Genomic DNA, 20,451 nt, shown 5'->3' on the forward strand with positions numbered 1-20,451 from the left:
TTCAGTTCCTTACGATCTTTTATCAGCAAAACATTTTTAGTTGTCGTCACCTTGGCTAGGAGAATGGGGGAGTAGGTCGCCCTTCTCTGTCTTGAGCACTTTCTTTGAAGGTATTGTGGTCCGTCACTTTGGTCCTACCTTCTGTCTGCCGAAGGTTTCATCCGTATTTCATCTTAGTCACGATCGAGTACTTTGTTATTTACCCTCATTTTCGGAGGTGGTTGTGTTTTATTATCGGAGTGTTTAATGGCTCTTTCTATTTATGTGCAGCACAGCGCTTCCCATCATGTATCTTATATATATATATATATATATTACATAATATATATTTTCCACAATCCAGGCGCTCCTCCTGGGAGCTCCTCCTGTAGTTCGGTGACACGATAGCAGCCGGTAGAGCAGAGCCGGCGATACAATCGTAGATCCAAATTAAATAATACGCGCTCTCAGAGTCCAGTGTCAGGGTAATTTATTCAAGGTTCAAGGTTACGCGTTTCTGAAGAGAACTTCCTTGATCACACAAAGAACCGGGTGAAAAAACAGTGAATACATAGTCTCGGTCCTGGGCATAGAAAGAGGACAACATATTACTGTTCACTTGCATGGAAACAGTGGCGGCCATCTTAGAGTACCTAGTATAAATGGCACAATATATTCAGATATGTTTACACGTATAACACAGTTGCATGTTGGTACCCAGCACTTCTACATTATTGTCATCATAATATAGAATCAATTATAAACACAGAAAAGTAAAGATAAAAGTAAAAGTCGAAGTGAGACATGTCTGTACAGCACAGACAGTCTTGCTGCTGCAGTCTTTATGGCATGATTTTATTGACAGGCCTATATATATATGGGTGGCACTTACCATGGTGGTAAAATTAAATATATGCACCCATATATTCTCCGGTACTGATTACAGACCGGATCATGACAGATTACGTATTCTGACATGGGGAGTAGTCTCAGCAAAACTCGCGCCCAGTTGTAGTCGCTACTCCTGGAAGATCAGGGCTCAGTTTACTATGCAAGAATATATGAACTCAATACTGTCACCAAGTGGCAGTACCTCCATACTACCCAGGACTGTCCAGGGACAAACATTAAAAATGGTGACTATATGTGAAATAACTGAAAAAAAGTATTATCTATAGATCGGTAGCGCACTCTTCGTAGAGGTGAAGGAAAGGGTAGGTGGCCCGTGAAGTGCCCACAAGTTGTCGGTGGGCCTCTTCCTTTCCTCCTGTGAAAGAAATAGGAAAAAGAAGAATTGTTAAATTAAAAGGTAAAACTGTAACCAACTATACATGTATTGAAATCTTTTGAAAGATTCTCAGTTAGCATATACATTTTATCAGTTACATATATCAAACATCATAGATTTGCTAAAAACATAAGAAAAGTACTGCAGTGCCTGTACATCGGTAAACCATTATTATCCAAGTAGGTGTGTGGCAATTCCTCATCCACATTGTGTCCCTTCGGGTACTGCGTCTTGAGGTCTAGGATCCATTTGTATTCCTTTTTCCTGAGTTTAAGCTCCCTGTTCCCTCCTCTTGGGTTCTCTAGTACCTGTTCGGTAACAAAGTAGCTGAGGAGCGATTTGTTCGAGAGATGGTACTCAGCTAAGGGTCTCCCAACCGGGCCGTGAGGGTCCCTGTTGTTTATGGCCCTAAGATGTTCAAGGACCTTTTTTGGCCATATGTGTTGTACTCCCTATGTAACGTTTCTGGCACGGGCATACCCTTGAACCTTGAATAAATTACCCTGACACAGGACTCTGAGAGCGCATATTATTTAATTTGGATCTACAATATATATGTATATATACATTTATTATATATATATATATATATATATATATATATATATATATATATATATATATATATATATATATATATATATATATATAATATTTATTTTAATTTCTTTTTATTGATGACAGCTTTACACTTTAATCAATCTATCAATCAATCAAAGACATTTATAGAGCGCACTACTTACCCGGAGCGTCTCAAGGCGCTTGGGGGGGAGGGGGGGGGGGTGCTGCTACTACTCGAACAGCCAGGTCTTGAGCTTCTTCCTGAAGGAGAGGGGGTCTTGGGTCAGGCGCAGGTCGGGAGGGAGGGGGTTCCAGGTCTTGGCCGCTAGGTAGGAGAAGGACCTTCCTCCTGTTGTCGTTCTCCGGATGCGGGGGACGGCGGCGAGGGCGTGACTGGCTGATCGGAGGTGGCGTTTGGGAGCGTAGAAGTTGATGCAGTTGTTGAGGTAGCTCGGGCCTTGATCGTGTAGGGCTTTGTGTTCGTGGGTGAGGAGACGGAAGGTGATTCTTTTGTTGACGGGGAGCCAATGCAGGTCTCTCAGATGTCCGGAGATGTGGCTGTGTCGTGGGATGTCAAGGATGAGTCTGGCCGAGGCGTTCTGGATCCGCTGGAGTCTCTTCTGGAGCTTGGCAGTGGTTCCGGCGTAGAGGGCGTTGCCGTAGTCCAGTCGGCTGGTGACGAGGGCCTGGGTGACCGTCTTCCTGGTCTCGGTGGGGATCCACCGGAAGATCTTACGTAGCATGCGCAGGATGATGAAGCACGACGAGGAGACGGCGTTGACCTGTCTGGTCATGGAGAGGGAGGAGTCCAGGATGAAGCCCAGGTTGCGTGCGTGGTCTGTCGGTTTGGGTGTGGTGCCCAGGGCGGGGGGCCACCAGGAGTTGTCCCAGGCGGAGGGCGAGGAGCCCAGGATAAGGACTTCCGTCTTGTCCGAGTTCAGTTTCAGGCGGCTGGTTGTCATCCACTCGGCTACGTCTTTCATCCTTTCGTGAAGGTTGGCTCTGGCGGCGGCGGGGTCGTTGGTCAGGGAGAGGATCAGCTGGGTGTCGTCGGCGTAGGAGATGATGTTGAGGTTTTGTTGGCGTGCGATGGCCGCGAGGGGGCTCATGTAGACGTTGAAGAGGGTGGGACTCAGCGAGGATCCTTGAGGGACGCCGCAGATGATTTTGGTGGCCTCTGACTTGTACGGTGGTAGTCGGACTCTCTGTGTTCGTCCGTCGAGGAAGGAGATGATCCGTTCCAGTGCCTTCTCCTGGATTCCGACGTTGCTGAGGCGCTGCACTAGGGTGCGGTGGCAGACAGTGTTGAATGCCGCGGAGAGGTCTAGGAGGAGGAGGGCCGCTGTTTCTCCGTTGTCCATCAGGGCTCGAATGTCGTCGATGGCAGCGATGAGGGCGGTCTCGGTGCTGTGGTTGGCTCGGAAGCCAGACTGTGAGGGGTCGAGGGATCCATTCGTCTCGAGGAAGGCGGCCAGCTGTTTGTTGACGGTCTTCTCGATGACTTTGGCTGGAAACAGGAGGAGCGAGATGGGGCGGTAATTCTTGAGTTCGGTGGGGTCCGCTGTTGGTTTCTTTAGTAGAGCGCTGAGTTCGGCGTGCTTCCAGCTCTCCGGGAAGGTGGCGGTGTTGAAGGAGTTGTTGATGATGTCCCGCAGGTGGGGTGCGATGACAGCGTCGGCCTTGTTGAAGACGTGGTGAGGGCAGGGGTCGGTCTGAGATCCGGAGTGGATGGAGTTCATCATGCGGACGGTGTCTTCGATGCTGATCGGAGTCCAGGCGCGGAGGGTGGTGGTGGGGGGCGTTGGTGCGGTCGTGGCGTGCGTCGGTTGAGTGCTGAAGCTGTTGTGTATGTCCACGATCTTGTTGTGGAAGTAGGAGGCGAGGGAGTTGCAGAGGTCTTGCGATGGGGTGATGTCGTTGTTTCCGGCGTTGGGGTTGGAGAGCTCTTTCACGATGTTGAAGAGTTCCTTGCAGTTGTGTGCGTTGTTGTCCAGCTGGTCCTTGAATGCAGTTCTCTTGGTGGCGCGGATCAGTTGGTGGTGCTTCCGGGTGGCAAGCTTGAGGGTGGTCATGTTGTCCGGTGTTGGTTCCCTTCTCCAGGCTTTCTCGAGGCCTCTGCAGTTCTTCTTGGAGCTCTTGAGTTCGTCGGTGAACCATGGGGCCTTCTTGCTGCCGGGTCTGCTGGGCGGGGTCCTCAGTGGGGCGAGTTCGTCCGCGCTGGTGCTGATCCATTTCGTGAGGTTGTCGGCGGCCTGGCTGGGGTTCGCTGAGCTGGCGGGAGGGTGCTGGCTCAGGGAAGCGGCGAGCTGGTCGGCTGTGATCTTGTTCCAGCTTCTTCGAGCAACCTGTTGCTGGTGGTGGTGGATCGTCGTTCTTCTGAAGGTGAAGTGGACGCAGCTGTGGTCCGTCCAGTGGAGTCCTGTGGCGTGGCTGAAGGCGATGTCTTTGCTGGATGAGAAGACTGCGTCGAGTGTGTGTCCGGTGAGGTGGGTGGGGGTGGACACCAGCTGCTTGAGACCAAGGGTGGTGAGGTTGTCGAGCAGGGTGATGGTGTTGCTGTCGTTGTTGTTCTCCAGGTGGAAGTTGATGTCCCCCAGGAGGATGTAGTCAGCGGAGGGGAGAACGTGTGGGCTGACGAAGTCGGCGATGTCCTCGCTGAATTGTGTACGAGGTCCCGGGGATCGGTAGATCAGGGTGCCTCTGAGGGTGGTCTTCGGGTCGGTGTGGATCTGGAAGTGTAGGTGTTCGGCGGTAGTCAGGGTGTCGTCGGTGTTGGTCGTGATGTGGATGGTGTCTCTGTGGATGATGGCGATGCCTCCTCCCATCTGGTTGGCGGTGCGGTCCCTCCGGGTGATCTTGTAGCCCTCTGGGATGGCGATGGCGATGTCGGGCACTGAGGAGTCGTTCATCCAGGTTTCCGTGAGGAAGGCAACGTCAGGAGCTGTGGTGTCGAGGAGGTTCCAGAGTTCGATGGCGTGTCTGTGGACGGAGTGGGTGTTGAGCAGGATGCACTTGAGGTGGTTGCTGCTGGTGTTCGGCTTGGCGGGTGCTGGTGCGGGGCAGGTCCGGATGCAGGAGAACTTGCAGGCGTGGCTGCTGAAGGGTCCGTGGGTGCGTCTCGGGGTGGCACGGTAGCATCCCGGGATTCGGCCGGTGTTGAGCGCGTTGATGGTGGCGGCGTCGTACGTCCGGCGGGCGGGCTGGGGTCCTCGAGGGCCAAGGGTCCTGGCACTGGGCGCGGTCCAGGCACGGACGGGCGTAGACGGGCTTACCTTTGGCACACCTTCGGCGCTCAATCGGTGCTCCCGCTGCGCGCGTCCGCTGCACGGTTGCTCCGGGGGCGTCATAAGAAGGGAGCGGTGAGGGAGGGTCCGCTGGGAGGCGGGTAGCGCAGGGACCAATCGGCAGGCGGAGGGGCGGGTACGGAGCTGCTGCGGCGGGAAAAGCTACGGCGGGAGAAGCTGGGGGCTCGGCTGGCGGCCCTGCGGCGGCTGGGGCGCAGGGGCGGCCCTGCGGCGGCTGGGGCGTTGGCTCGGCTTCGGTGTCTGGCAGCAGGTAAGGCGGAGCAGGCAGGGGGTGTGGGGGCGACCAGGACGTGGGCGCAGTGGTCGCTCCTGAGCAGTGGTGTGGTCCCCTTAAGAAGGGAGCGGTGAGGGAGGGTCCGCTGGGAGGCGGGTAGCGCAGGGACTAATCGGCAGGCGGGGGGGGGGGGGCAGGTACGGAGCTGCTGCGGCGGGAAAAGCTATGGCGGGAGAAGCTGGGGGCTCGGCTGGCGGCCCTGCGGCGGCTGGGGCGTTGGCTCGGCTTCGGTGTCTGGCAGCAGGTAAGGCGGAGCAGGCAGGAGGTGTGGGGGCGACCAGGCCGTGGGCGCAGTGGTCGCTCCTGAGCAGTGGTGTGGTCCCCTTAAGAAGGGAGCGGTGAGGGAGGGTCCGCTGGGAGGCGGGTAGCGCAGGGACCAATTGGCCGGCGGGGGGGCGGGTACGGAGCTGCTGCGGCGGGAAAAGCTACGGCGGGAGAAGCTGGGGGCTCGGCTGGCGGCCCTGCGGCGGCTGGGGCGGCCCTGCGGCGGCTGGGGCGTCGGCTCGGCTTCGGTGTCTGGCAGCAGGTAAGGCGGAGCAGGCAGAGGGTGTGGGGGCGACCAGGCCGTGGGCGCAGTGGTCGCTTTACAATCGTTTTATAGATATAAGCGTCATGGAGTACATCTACATCTGAATACTCGTTCACAAACCAAAGCTCATACATTTTATCTATTAACAACCTGTCTGTGCCAATATTACTCATGGTGCGAAATCTCTTGACGCTGCTCCGCCCGTGGAGGCTCACAGATACCCCCCGTAGTCATTCCACTTTCCCATATCTGCAACCACTTCCTGGGACACCCTCTTGATTCATATATTGTTCTTTCCATTAACATACACCAGTCCATGTCCCTCTTCCATGCCACAAGTGCTGGTGTTTCCTGAGCTCTCTACAATCTGGCGATGTTCCGCTTGGCGACTATTGTTCCCAGTGTCACCCATGTTTTTTCTTTACTATTTAGGTCAGTAGGCCCCCAAATATTCAATAGGCACAATTTCATATTGAGTTCAATGTTGACTCCCATCACCTCTCCCATACACTTTGTCAGCTCAGACCAATATTGTTTAATATGCGTACATTCCCACATGGGCAAAAGTACCCTCCTGACCACACCGCCTCCTGCACTCAGAGTCATCCCTGTAACTTAATGTCACTAGCACTGGCCCGGTGAGATAAGTTCTGTGCAATATTTTTATTTGTACCAAGTTTAATCTGGAGGAGATAGCAATCTCCCTGGGGTAGGTCTTATATTTGTTTTGGTTATATGTTGTAATTCAGTAAAACGAGAAGACTCTTCTGGGAGATACAGGAGAACCTTGAGTGGATGGCTCTATCTCGCTTTTTCTCCTGCCTAAGGGCTCCATAAGAGTTTCGTTCTTTTTAGCATGGCTGTAATCAGGGTATGGCTGCTTCCTGGGCACACCTGCAGGGTGTTAATCTGGCAGACGTTTGCCATGCGGTGACATGGGCAGATCCAGACAACTTTGTCAACCATTATAACCTCCCTATGGTTCGGAGGTCTTGAGCGTGGTACATGGCAAAAGTCCATTTTGTACTATAATTTATTATGGAACAGTTATTATGGCCACAGTCTTTTTCTTTATTCATCCTCATTGAGTAATGCAGGAACGAGGAGGCTTGTCGAGTTTGTAATGTACCGATTACTTATTAGTAATCTTCACTATTCTGAGGACTAGCTTCTGAGTTGTAGACAGTGTTCTGAGTACACCACGCTGGTGAGGTGTTTCTGTTGGATTTGAAACAGGTTCTCTGTTATAAACACGTTGGAAATATTATAAACATGCTGGCAATAATCAGCGTTGTAATACTTTGTACTATGCTACTTATGTCACAGTTTACTAAACAAATACAAATGTATTAAAAACAAAGATGCACAAGTGGATGGCTGCTATAACAAGAATTGGCAAGCCATATGAATTGATTATTGTATAAATGAAATGTTTTATTCTTTGTTTGGCAAGCTTGTGTCTGTGTGATTGTGTGAAAATGAGTCAGCAGTTAAATGTAAGACTAAGTGCACGGACAAATAAGGAGTGCCTGGGTAGATAAATAGATGAGTATGTTGGTGAAAGGCTGAATAAGTGAGTGCAAACATGTTACACCAGTCTTACAGGTTGACGATCAGGTAGCACAAGAGATAATGTTATAACACTGTAGGAATTGCTAATGATATTCCAATGGAAGCAATACACATGGTTTGGGGACTATCATGACAAGAATGTCAAGAAATTGCACTTTGAGTGCATGTTCCAGTATGAATTAACAGTTAGTAATCCTTGTGCATGTTTAGATTTTCCAAGTAATCTGTAATCATTGGTGTAACTTCAGATCACTCAGTAATATCAGTTAATCTGGAGATAAAGTGCATGCCCAGAAGAGGGGACAGCTTTATCCTTAGAACATATGAGGAAATGTGCCCCTTCTAGATTAGAACTATACCCCAACTTATGCTCTTCATATTACTTACCAAAATAACGTACGTGTACGTGTACGTGTACGTGTAAGTAATATTACTTGTGTGATTTTAGTAATTTAGAATTTGTATCATTTACTGTGAAGCTCTCCAACTACACTAGTGTTCAGATCTCCTCACATCCCGCAACTGTTGGGGGAGGCCCCCATCGTGGGGTTATCCTCGGTGAGCAGACTAGGCTTTTTTACTTAGCAGCCTATAAATTACGAAGCTGACATAAGCACGCAGCGGGCGTGCCGATTGCGTGCCAAAGGCAAGTCCGTCTGCGCCCATCCACACTCGGCCAGCGCTCGGCGCCAGGACCCCTTCCAGTTTGTTATCAGGTAAAAACATACCAATTAAATACTCCAGAACAGATCTGCTTGGTCTGAAAAGGGTGGACAAGGTTTCAGAATGTGTATACCTCACTTTTATTCTAAACCCACATCTCCTCTTTCGACCTGTCCAAATTGCAAAGTGACTCTGCCAAAGATTGAGTACCACAGCACTAAACAAATGAGGGATTCAAGTGATCTGTCAGTAGGGCACAGAACTCTAGTGTTCAACTGCATCCTGTTGAACGCAAGATCGCTGGTCAAGCACAGCACTGAGTGTGCACAGCTAATTAAGGAAAGGGACATAAAAATGGCTTTAATTACGGAAGCTTGGACTGATGATGCATCAGGGCCAGACCTGGTGAAAGCTACTCCACCAAGGTTCTCAGTCTATACCTTGAACAGGCCTCATGGAAAGGGGGGGAGGACTGGCGGTCATCTATCCTAGCTCAATAAAGGTGGTCTTTTGTGCTGCCTCCAACGCAGCCTGTGAAGCGTTGTCTTTTAACCTTACCCTCTCCCATCATCATACCTTTACTATACAGACCACCAGGAGCTAGAAATTCGTTCAACACCTCCATTGGTAATCTGCTGGAAAACAACATCTGTAAAGATACGTATACTATCCTGGGGGACTTCAATTACCACCAGGAGGCCCCCTCTGACCCAGATACAGCGATCCTCATCGATCAGATCTCCAGCAGCATGTCATTGGTCCTACTCATGTGACAGGACATACTCTAGATGGTACATTCTCAAACCACCCAGGTGTCCGGTTTACTGGGGTACTTCCTCTCATCTGGACAGACCATAGTGCTGTTCAGTTTGAGATAGCCCTTAAGAACCGACGGGTGTGTGGAGCATATATTCAGAGTCCGATAGAACTTAGAGCCTGGAATAAAGTGGATGGAAATTATCTTCAGAAACTCCCTACATCAACTGTGGACCAATTAGCGCTGGGGGTAGAGGAAGGGACCATTGCATACGCTAAATGGTTGGAGAGAGCGTGCAATAAACTAGCTCCAGTTAAAACCATCTTTCCCAAAAGAGCACTCTCCTCTGCTCCCTGGTTCAGGGATGAATTGAGATATAAAAAACTGAAGTGTAAGCTTCTTGAACAGATATGGAGGAAAGAATATAACAAAACAGAGAAGAAGGTCTATAAAAATAGCCTTCTAAGTTATAAACAACTACTGTTCACGGTCAAACAAAAGTTCGACACCAGCCGAATTGATATGGCTAAAAATTCGGCTAAAGAACTTTTTAGAACAGTTTCCAGCTTGGCGCTACCACAATCACACTAAGTTCAGTCGAGTCAGGAACTCTGTGAAAATATCGCCAACTTCTTCCTTAACAAAGTAGAGGTCATTTTCTCTGCGTTCACAACAGGAAGGGCTACAGTTGAGGAGGAACTTGAGCTTGTCAATGTGCCAACCCATATTCTGGATAAGTTTTGAGCCACTATCCATGGACAATACTCGTAGCATGCTCATGACAGCATGGTCAGGTTCACCTTTTGACCCATGTCCGGTCGCAGTGGCTAAACTAGCTGTAGAACCAGTAAGCCTCGCACCTACGCCAATTTTTAATGCCATAATAGAAACGGGACATTTTCCTAAACTTTGGAAGGTGGCCTCGATTTTACCTCTTTTAAAAAAGCCCAACCTTGACGTGAAGGACCCAAATAGCTTCCGTCGAATCTCGTGGCTCCATCTGCCTGCTAAAATGATAGAAAGAGCAATAAATGGACAACTTAGTGCTTTCCTTCGTGAGTCCCAAGCCCTGGATCCTACACAATATGGCTTTAGGGAAGGCCATAGTACGGAGTCAGCTCTCATCAAGGCGACTGATGAGATTAGAAGAGCTGTGGTTCAAGGTGGTAAGGCAGCCTTGATCCTACTGGATCTTTCTGCTGCCTTTGATACGGTCCATCATGATCTTCTGATGGACCGTTTAAGGGCATGTGGGGTCCAGGAGACAGCATGGAAACTCCTACAATCATTCCTAACAGATAGGGTTCAAATTGTAGAGCTGGATGACCACCATTCACAAAGTTTGAGTTGCCCTGTGGTGTCCGGCAGGGGTCATCATTGAGCCCTACATTGTTTAATGTATATGTTTCATATTTGGCTCCGATCATCAGTGCATTTGGCTTTGGCCTTACCTCTTAGGCCGATGACACCCAAATTGTGGTGTCTCTGCTCCCAGGTCAGGAAAGGGGCCTAGATAAACGTTTCCAGGAATGTAGGTCATCTGTTGGCAGCTAGATAGTGGAAAATTACCTAAAGCTTAATTCAGGCAAGACTGAGGTTATATTATTCGGAAATGACGCCAATTTCTGGAAGCCAAACTGGTGGCCGCCTTCCATGGGCTCTCTCCCTACACCTATGAAAAAAGTGAAAAATCTGAGAGTAATCGTAGACGATCAAATCAATGCAGTCTCATCCTCAATTGCATATGTTCTTAAAACAGTGAAAAAAATATTTACCACCTAACAGTCGGCAAACAGTGGTCACCGCTCTAGTCTTATCAAGGCTTGACTATTGTAACAGTTTATATTTGAATCTTCAGGAACGTTTCATAAACAAACTCTAAAGGCTGCAAAACGAAGCTGCCAGGCTACTTACGGGGACGCCCAAGTTTGATACAATTTCCAAAGGAATCAAAAAATTACACAGGCTCCCAATGAGGAATTGGGTGCGCTTTAAATCTTTGTGTACCATATTTTAGGCACGCCAAGGAAAAGGACCTGACTACCTACAAAAAAAATGTAAATGGTACATACCAAAAAGAAATCTTCGCTCTCTAGGAGCCAAGCTGGTTTCAGTTCCAGTCACCAAAAAGGTGATGTGGGATGGCCGAAGTTTTTGTCTTCGGGGCAGCCAAGGCCTGGAATGACCTCCCATTTTATCTGAGAAATGTCTCAGATGTTCTTGCCTTTAGCAGGGGTTTAAGGACTTGGCTTTTTGATAAGTAACTTTGCATTCTGCTGCTTTTGCTTATTGGATAGGTAACTAGCGCAAGGACACCTCTGGGTAACCATGCTTGCAAAAATTCTGTACGTGTATCAAGAGGGAGAGAGAGGACCAGATAGCTAGTCCAGATCCCCGGTTTATATGTATAGTTAATCAAAAAAGGACTAGCTGAGATGGGGTTGGTATGATATTATATTGTAATCATACTGGTGACTCAGTATTGTTTTGTCAGGGGGAGATGGCACCTGTTGGGTGTCCTTAGAAAGCCCTCACCCACCAACCTAGTTGGTGGCATGCTTCATCATCGGGCCCACCCAGTGACACCTAGCGTGTCCCGGGTGTGCTACGACGCCTGGCTACAGCGGAGCAGGTATGTCACTGTGTGTGCGGTGAAGGGTGTTAAGTACGTGAGTTTAAAACGGCTTGGCGGGGGTCCCAATACCCGAAGGGTAAGAATACTTTATTAAATGGGCCTCCGCCAGCGGTTAAAAATAAGGCAGTGGGACGTTGGAGGCGGGTTACGACCTCCTACGTCCTTTAATGTGTCAACATGTTTCAGCCAGTGCCTTATCTGTAATCTGGCTTTCTTCAGGACTGGTAAAAATGTGTGTGGTTAAAATAGGGGATGTGTAGTGCAGGCTATGTGTCTACACGCCCTAAAGTGTATCTAACTGTGAGAGGGGGGATTCCCTTCTCAAGATCACGCTAGTTTTATGTAGGTCAGACTTCAAGGTTATTGAAGTGGCATGGGGTTGACCAGGATTACTGGTCAGAGCCGGCGTGGGACCTGTTGTGCCTCCTTCGCAGAACCGGTCAAAGATTCTGTAACATAACATAACATATCACAGAAGTAAAATAATATTTTTTTTTTTTGCCTTGCCATGAAAATTTGGGCAATTTTTGAAGTAAAGTAATAACCTTTTTCATTATTATCTTTTTTGCTGGAGTGCATTGAGGATGAATAAAGTCAAAAAATCTCCTTCTTCGATTAAGAAACAGGAGCAGATTAGAGTGGAGGGAAGAGAAGGTTAGCCAGTTGCTGAACACTAAACTGAGTATTTATGATATGCAGTCTTTCTCTGTGCCCTAGTTATGCGGCCTCCTAACGAGCCCCCTCCCCCCTTGCCAGCTGTTGAACACTCGACTGAACATTTACATTAAGTAATCTAGACTTCTGCAAACTCTTAACACGTTTCTGTCCTCTCATTGACACTTGTATCCTTATTTGGGATGTGACTTATCCCTTGCTGTTCTTTCTCTGCCTGTATCAAGGCTCAAAATCTATTACCACGCTAACTGCTTTGCTCTCATATATTTTACTCGCCCTCTAGGCCTGCTGAATTTGGTAGACATAAACTTAGTGGTCACTTTTAGGGTCTTTATAGAGAAACCCTTCTGTTGCCAATGGTAAAATCAGTTGACATGTGCGCTAAGGTAAAAGAAAACACAAATAAACCTACTGTATGGATCAATGTGGACCACATGTGGCTACAGAACAGTTTAACAGAACACAAATCATCCAAGTAATTTAGATGCCTAATTTAGGGTCTGGAATTCTATGACCGTGGCGAGCAATGACCCAGGACCTACGGGGCCTACAGTCTTATTGAAGAAGCTAATGAGGAGGAATTTGAAACTGATTTGAGTTACAAGTCTTTAGGTCCAGGTGCAGGGTGAAGTCACATCTAATGGCTGCATCTGGGAACAGGCCCACTGTGGCTGGTGGGGGATGAAGCTGGAGAGAAATTGGGAATGTAAGAGTAATGTAGGGGAGTTTTGGTTTGAGCAAGATAAAGAGAGTAGGCTAGGAATGAGTTTGTAGACCAGAGTGTGGAATATAAGTATTGCTTTTCACTAGAAAAGAACATTAGTTTATATCTGCAACAGCAAAAAAAAGTATGGTATGAATTTCATCACCATATGTCAATGTTTTCAGGATAAAAAAATGTTAACTTTAATATGCTCTATTCCAAAAATTACCCTAAGTTTAATTTTCTTTTTCAAATATTATAGATCAAATTTGGACCCTCTAAACCAATACACAGATGAACAGATCTGGAAAGCTTTAGAGAAAACGCACATGAAACAGAACGTAAGTCAGTAAATGCAAGAAAAATATCTTGTAATTAGGTAATGATTCATTTACATGCATTTATATCAGTTTACAGATTTTCTACCTAAATATGTGATAAAGCCTACTCAGTAGATAAAAGGCTGAATAAACATTGTTATCTTTTTGAACATTGGCTATTAAGATGCTGGCTCATATCTTAGAGAGCGATCGGTCGAGCTAACTAGACCTATATTGAGTGGAATACATTGATAGTGAACATATTCTTTTGAAAATAAAAAACTATAACTATAACTATAACTTAACAGTAACTTGCCAGTCGGAATCTTCGCATGAAATGTCATAGCAGCAGTTTTGAAATTGTGCATGCTATCTTCATTGAAGAGTGGAGGCCAAGGATTTATAACTGAGAATTCTGGTTCTAATGCATATTTCTTCCCAAAGATCCCTTACCTTTCTAAACATCCCAAGGCTTCGGAGAGAATCCATTAGATTGTCATTATGCACAAATGGATGGCAGGTATATCGAGACTGGCTTCCAATGACAGTGAGGTTTCTGCTCCACACATATGCTGCCTGGCTCCTTAGAGTTCTGGTCTTCTTTACAGTGCATCACAAATGCTAGGACCTATAGCCTTTCTGTCTTTGCATTTTATTTAGACACTTCGACGGTAGAACACATAGCGCGCGAACTTTGAAGGCCGAGGAAACTACACGCCAGCAATACGCCGGCCAAACAATTTTCCCCTGATGAAGGCATATACATGCCGAAATGCATTGGGAACGACATGGATGTAATTGAAGGATGTATTACATGGCATGATGCAAAATGCATCATATTGAATCAACTGATGTGAAATGAAACATTGGTGAAGAATAAAAAGCCATATTTGAAATCTCAAACGAAGGAGAAGCTATTCATTTATTGAATTTTGAAGTTTATTGTTGAAGTTAAGCTGGATACACAGCAAATTTACCTAGTGCCCTGGGAGACAGTCCAAGAATCCTTGGACTGCTACCAATCTCTACTTTACAGTGTGCCACAAATGCTAGGACCTATAGCCTTTCTGTCTTTGCATTTTATTTAGACACTTCAAAAAATAAAGATGCACCTTGCCTTTGTTTCGTAGTCACGAGAATGGCATGTGGTATTTGAGGATGATTCATAACATTTATGTCTCTCTGGGGCATATTATTAAGGAATGTGTGATATTGTACAGTATCTTAACCACACATAGGATGTGTATTCACTTATGTTCTATCTAGAAAGTTATTCCAAGAATTCTACTTGGAGTTCCATCTCTGTCAGTTAGATCTTAACAGTTGATGGGTGAGGTGATTAAACCCAGCTTTATTCTTACCTCCTCTTGTCTCTTGAGTTTCCTTGTAAAGAAAATACCATTTTACATTGGCGACGATCGTGTGGATTCGACATCATCACCTCAACATCAGAGTCGGTCTGTCTTCAACTCATTCTCCTCCAGCGGCAGTGTAGTGCTTAATAAAGAGAAAGTTACCTTTCTCCAGAGGCTGCTTATTTCTTTGTGAAAAGCTTCAGCTTTAATGCGGTGAGGAGTTTGAGGGAGGGGCAGGTGACGGCGATAATTGAAAGGACGTGACATTATCTTATTATATTTAAAGATGTATGTCTAGCACGTGAACGTTCCTTGACGCGCAAGGCTTGGATTTCTCTGCGTGTCTCGAGTGCTTCTCTGTGACGTTTGACTGGCCTCGAGTTCTTGCGGTTCATTGTAAGTCGTGTCTGCGTTTCAGTGACGTTAGACTCGCTTGTGAACTCCTGTGACGAATGAGCTGCCTCAAGTAGCTTAACTTCATTTAGAGTCACATCTGATTCCATTTTGTGCGCTTCACAGAGGAAGTTGTTTGCGCTCCAGTGACGTGTGCGGTCCATTTTAGTATCGAGTGAACATCGATGACTCCGCTTCGCATTCAAGTTTTAACGGGAAGACCTTGGAGAGGTATATCCGTCAAACAGAGGTTTTGGGAGCAGATCTTTTCAATTTCTACTGGATATTTTGGTTTTAAGCGTGATTACAAAGTCATTGTGGAAAAGGACCCTAACTTATTTAAAATAAAAAAACTGGTGACTTATATATTTATTTTTAAGTTACTGCATTGCAACTTTTGTTATTTTCGTTCGAGTAGTTTTTACTGTACTCATATTTTTGAATCTCAAGAAAGACTTTTTTGGGTAGTTGTAGTTGTCTAATAACATTAGTATTCCATCAGTCTTTTGTTTAGAACTGCTGTCATTTTTAAGGTGTGTTGTCATATTACAAATCTGTAGACAAACCTTATTTGTCATTTTTAATTCACATGCAAGAAAAAATAGAAATGTTTTAAATACACATAATGTGCATAGGTTTTATATTCAAAAGTAAGAGTTATAGTTTTGTTGTTCACTAAGAGTGTAAAAGATGCAGAATATTACACAACCAACATTTTTTTACAAATCCAGGTGAGCCAAGTATAAAATGGCAAAAATGGAAAAAGATATTCATTAATTACACAAGAATTTGTGGCACAAATTTAAGTGCAGAAAGGAAACATTCCTCAGTACTACATTGTTTAGGGGGTGAGGGACAAGAAGTCCTTGGGCATTTACCTGAACTTAGTGTGGCTGATCAAAGAAATTTAAATGAATATGTGATATGTATTCTTCAGTTAGACCGTCATTATCTTCCACGATTAAGCACTATCATGGAAATATATCATTTTGGCCTTAGGAAGCAGAAGAAAGATGAGTCAGCAGAAGAAAATGTTTCAGCTTAAAAAAAAATTGGCTTCTTCGTGTAAATTTGGGGGTGCTACAGAGGAAAGAATAAGGGACCAATTCGTACTAAAATGTGCCCATGATAATATAAGAAAAGATTTGTGGTTAAAAGATGAACCACCATTAGAAGAGGTAATAACGATCGCAAAACAGGTAGAGCATATGATAAAATGTGTTGATGAATTGAGTGTTGGGAAAAGTAAACCTGTTACAGCTAACAGTAATGTTGAGGAAGTTGTGTGTCAAGTAAGGAACAAAAATGTAGAAAATAAAAGCAAAAGTTCATTTAGTACTGATACTGATAATGTCTCTTCCAGTTCTAACAAGCCTACATGTTTTAGGTGCGGTAGATTTGGACATCTTGCTAATGCACCATTTTGTCCAGCCTTGAAAGTAGTTTGTAGTACATGTGGCAGGAGGGGTCACTTTGCGAAATGTTGCAAAAGCAAAACAAAGAAAGGGGAACACTTAAATACAAAAGATCAGCCACAAGTTAAAGTTGTTACCTTTCAGGTAAATGATCCTAGTGCCATTCATCTGCCTCACTTGGTCGAAATTGAAGGTACTGAGATAGAATTTGACTCATGTTCTCATTTAACCATGATTAGTGAAAACATGTTTAAAGAACATTTTGAAACTAAAGTTAAACTGTTTAAAAGTGATGTTTGTCCATAGGGTTATGGAGGTTTACCTATCAGAATGATGGGATATTTTCTTGCAATTATTGAATTATCTGGATGCATGATAGCTGGAAAAGTTTATGTGGCCAAGCGTGGCAATACACTTTTAGGTTGGCCGCATCAACACATGCTTGGCATCAGTCTCAATGCCAATGCTGTTCCACAGGTACAAATACAAGAAGTGAATGATTCAAGCTCTATGTTTGCAGAATTTCCAGAAGTCTTTAGTGATAAACTTTGGTGTCTTGAAGGTTACAAACATCATATCAGGTTAAAAAAGGGGGCCGTTCCTATAGTTGCAAAAGTTAGAAGAATTCCAGTTAATGAACAAATTGGTGTTCAAAAAGAGATTGAGTGTCTAATTGAGTTGGGGGTTATTGAGTCATTATAGGCAACAGAATGGTTGGCTCCCATAGTTGTTGCCAAGAAGGCGAATGGGGACCTTCATCTTTGCATTGATTTACGGTCTCTTAACAAGGAGATTATTGTAGATAGGTTTCCTTTACCTAACATTGACGAAATGGTTGGTACCTTGGTGGGGGCAAAGTTTTTTACCACCTTAGACTTGGCATCCGCCTATCACCAAGTTGAATTGGATGAGTCTTCACAAGAATTGACAGCTTTCATAACACCTATGGGCACCTACAAGTTTCGTAGAATGCCTTTTGGATTTGTCTCCGCGGCTGCGGTTTTCCAACGTATCATGTCAAGAATTTTGAGAGGACTTTCTGGAGTAAGATGTTACCAGGATGATTTATTGATTTTTGGTAGTTCTAAGTCTGAATACTACTCCAGGGTGTGTGCTGTATTGGAACGACTTAATGAGTCTGGTTTAATATTAAAGAGAGAAAAGTGCAAATTTGGCATGGAACAAGTTAATTATCTTGGTCATTTTATTGCTGCACATGGTGTTTTCCAAAGAAAGAACTAGTTGACTCTATTATTAACATAAACAAACCTGTTAACAAAGAGGAACTATTACTGTTTCTTGGAATGGTAGAGTTCTATAGTAAATTAATTCCTGGTTATGCCGATAAAACCCCAAATTTGAGAAACTTACAGCTAAATCAGCTGAGTTTCAGTGGTCAGAAAAGTGTGATAGTGAGTTTGGTTCCATTAAGGAAGAATTAAAGAAAGCTCCCTCATTACAGGCATTTGTGCCAGGTGAATCAACGTTCATACTAACTGATGCGAGTGCTAAGGGATTGGGGGCGGTCTTAATTTAAAAAAATTAAGGTGTGGAGAGACTAATTGCTTGTGCTTCTAGGTGTCTCAGAGGTTCCGAGATTAATTATTCAGTTATCGAAAAAGAGTCTTTGACTATTTATTGGTCTTTAAGAAAATTTAGGAATTTGATATCGGCAACTAAGGTGAGAGTACTCTCTGACCATAAGCAACTTAAAGAAGTATTCTCAAAACAAGGTTTAGATTTTATTTCTTCGAGAATGAGAAAGTGGATTATTGCTCTTCAGGAAATTTATTTTGATGTGGATTATATTCCTGGTGTCATCAATAAATCGGCTGATTGCCTTTCTTGTTTAGTCAACACATAAATTTGTGATTTGGATGGAGATACTTCTTGTGAGGAGGATGTTTTGAATGTTTGTGAAATCACTTCAGGTGCTGTCAGTGAGACTGAATGCAAAGATGAAATTGAGAAAGATGAAGAGATTAAACATGTCATGGAAAAATTAAAGAACAACAAACGTCTTGATAAACATTGGGTTTTGATTGGTGATGAATTATCAGTTATTGATGGTGTTATTGCTCGTGGCACCAAGCTAGTTCCTCCAGTAGGTATAAGGAGTAAACTTTTAGATCTAGCTCATTCAAGCCATTCTGGGATTGTAAAAACAAGAGTTCTTGAGATTACAATTTTGGTGGCCTGGAATGGACTTAGAAGTTGAAAGAGTAGTACGTGAGTGTGTGGAATGTTGTGCGAGTGATACGATTCTTAAAACAAAACAAATTCCCTTTGTTTGTAAACAATTACCAAATTACCCCTGGGATGAGATTTCTATTGATAAACTTGGTCCACTATATGGAGTGAGTGATACGCCATATCTTTATTGTTCTTTTGGACTTGATTTCCAGGTGGATTTAAGTGGGGGCAGTAAGAGATATCTCTGTGGGAAGTGCTATAAAGTTTTTAGAAGGTATTTTTAAGAGAGAGAGTTATCCCAACAGTATTCTCTCAGATAATGGACCTCAATTTTGTTCTAATGAGTTTTTGACATTTTTAAATAGTTGTGGTATTGTTCAAAAGAAAAGTGCAATCTATCATTCCGAGACAAATGGAGCCGTAGAAAGAGTCAATAAAACTCTCAAAGAGAGTATACAAGTAGCAAGGGCGAATGGCTTAAATTGGAAAGATGTTCTACAAGACAGGATTACAGCTTATTGCATGTCACCGCATTTGACTACGGGGAGGTATCCTTTTGAACTTTTTAAAGGTAGAGTTCCCAAATCGAAGTTATGTCCAGGGTGAATGAAGTTAAACAAAGGTTTAGTTGACAATCACATTGGTGATTGGAGAACCAGAGAAGAAAAGAAACAGATGTATAGGAAAATGTATTTTGACTATATGAAGAGTGTTCAGAATAATGATTTGAAAATTGGTGATTGTGTGAAGATTAAAGCTCCAGTTGGCTGTCAACCTTGGTCAAAGTTTACGAAGAACAGATATGTTATTAAGTTGTTCAAGAATGCATTTAAAACTGATGATGGTAGAATTTGGAACAAAAATAGAGTTGTAAAAGTGAGTCCAAAATTTTCTTCTTTTAAGAGTTGTGAGGTTGGAAAAGACTCACCTTATTCTTCAACTAATATCATTCCTTCTACTGGAGATTCACGTGTTTTGACAAGTGCAAGAAAGAGGAGTCGGAGAGTACGCAGACCACCTGCATACATGAAAGACTATGTTTAAATGTTGTGTTGTTATTTCTTTTGTTTTTGTTATTTTGTTGTTCAAGTTCAAGGATTTATATAGCGCACTACTCACCCAGAGGGTCTCAAGGCGCTTGGGGAGGGGGTTCATTATTTATCGAATAGCCAGGTTTTAAGTTCTTTTCTGAAGGAGATGTGGTTCTGTGTAAGGCGGAGGTGAGTGGGGAGTGAGTTCCAGGTTTTGGCCGCCAAGTAAGAGAAGGATCAACCTCCCATGGTGGATCTTTGGATTCGCGGAACTGCGGCGAGGCCTTGATTGGAGGATCTTAGTTGGCGGGAGGGTGTGTAGAAGGATAGTCGAGTGTTGAGGCATTCGGGCCCTAGTTCGTAGAGGGCCTTGTGCGCGTGGGTGAGGAGACGGAATGTTATTCTCTTGTTGACTGGAAGCCAGTGGAGGTCTTTCAGGAGGCTGGTAATGTGATCTTGGCGAGGGATGTCCAAAATGAGTCTCGCCGATGCGTTTTGGATGTGTTGGAGTTTTTTCTGAAATTTGGCTGTGATTCCGGCTTAGAGGGTGTTTCCGTAGTCTAGTCGACTCGTAACCAGTGCGTGGGTGACGGTCTTTCTTGTCTCGGTGGGGATCCAATGGAAGATTTTTTTGAGCAGACGAAGTACGTAGAAGCAGGAGGATGAGACAGCGTTGACTTGTCTGGTCAACGAGAGGGAGGAGTCTAGGATGAAGCCTAGGTTACGTGCGTGGTCTGTGGGTATGGGCGCAGAACCCAGATCCGAAGGCCACCATGAGTCGTCCCAGGCAGAGGGGGATGATC

General features: G+C 45.0%; 1 protein-coding gene across 1 annotated transcript in view; it reads left to right on the plus strand.

Moving 5' to 3' along the window:
- LOC147697160 (ATP-binding cassette sub-family C member 5-like) overlaps positions 1-20,451 on the plus strand; it is a 2,119,944-nt gene that overhangs the window by 1,914,764 nt on the left and 184,729 nt on the right. Inside the window, exon 28 of the mRNA XM_086934231.1 lies at positions 13,204-13,282. Coding sequence (XP_086790357.1) covers positions 13,204-13,282 — 79 coding nt within the window. The remainder of the gene's footprint in view (positions 1-13,203; positions 13,283-20,451) is intronic.

This window comes from Lissotriton vulgaris, chromosome 8 (genome assembly GCF_964263255.1).
Source record: "Lissotriton vulgaris chromosome 8, aLisVul1.2, whole genome shotgun sequence".
Lineage (NCBI taxonomy): Eukaryota > Metazoa > Chordata > Amphibia > Caudata > Salamandridae > Lissotriton > Lissotriton vulgaris.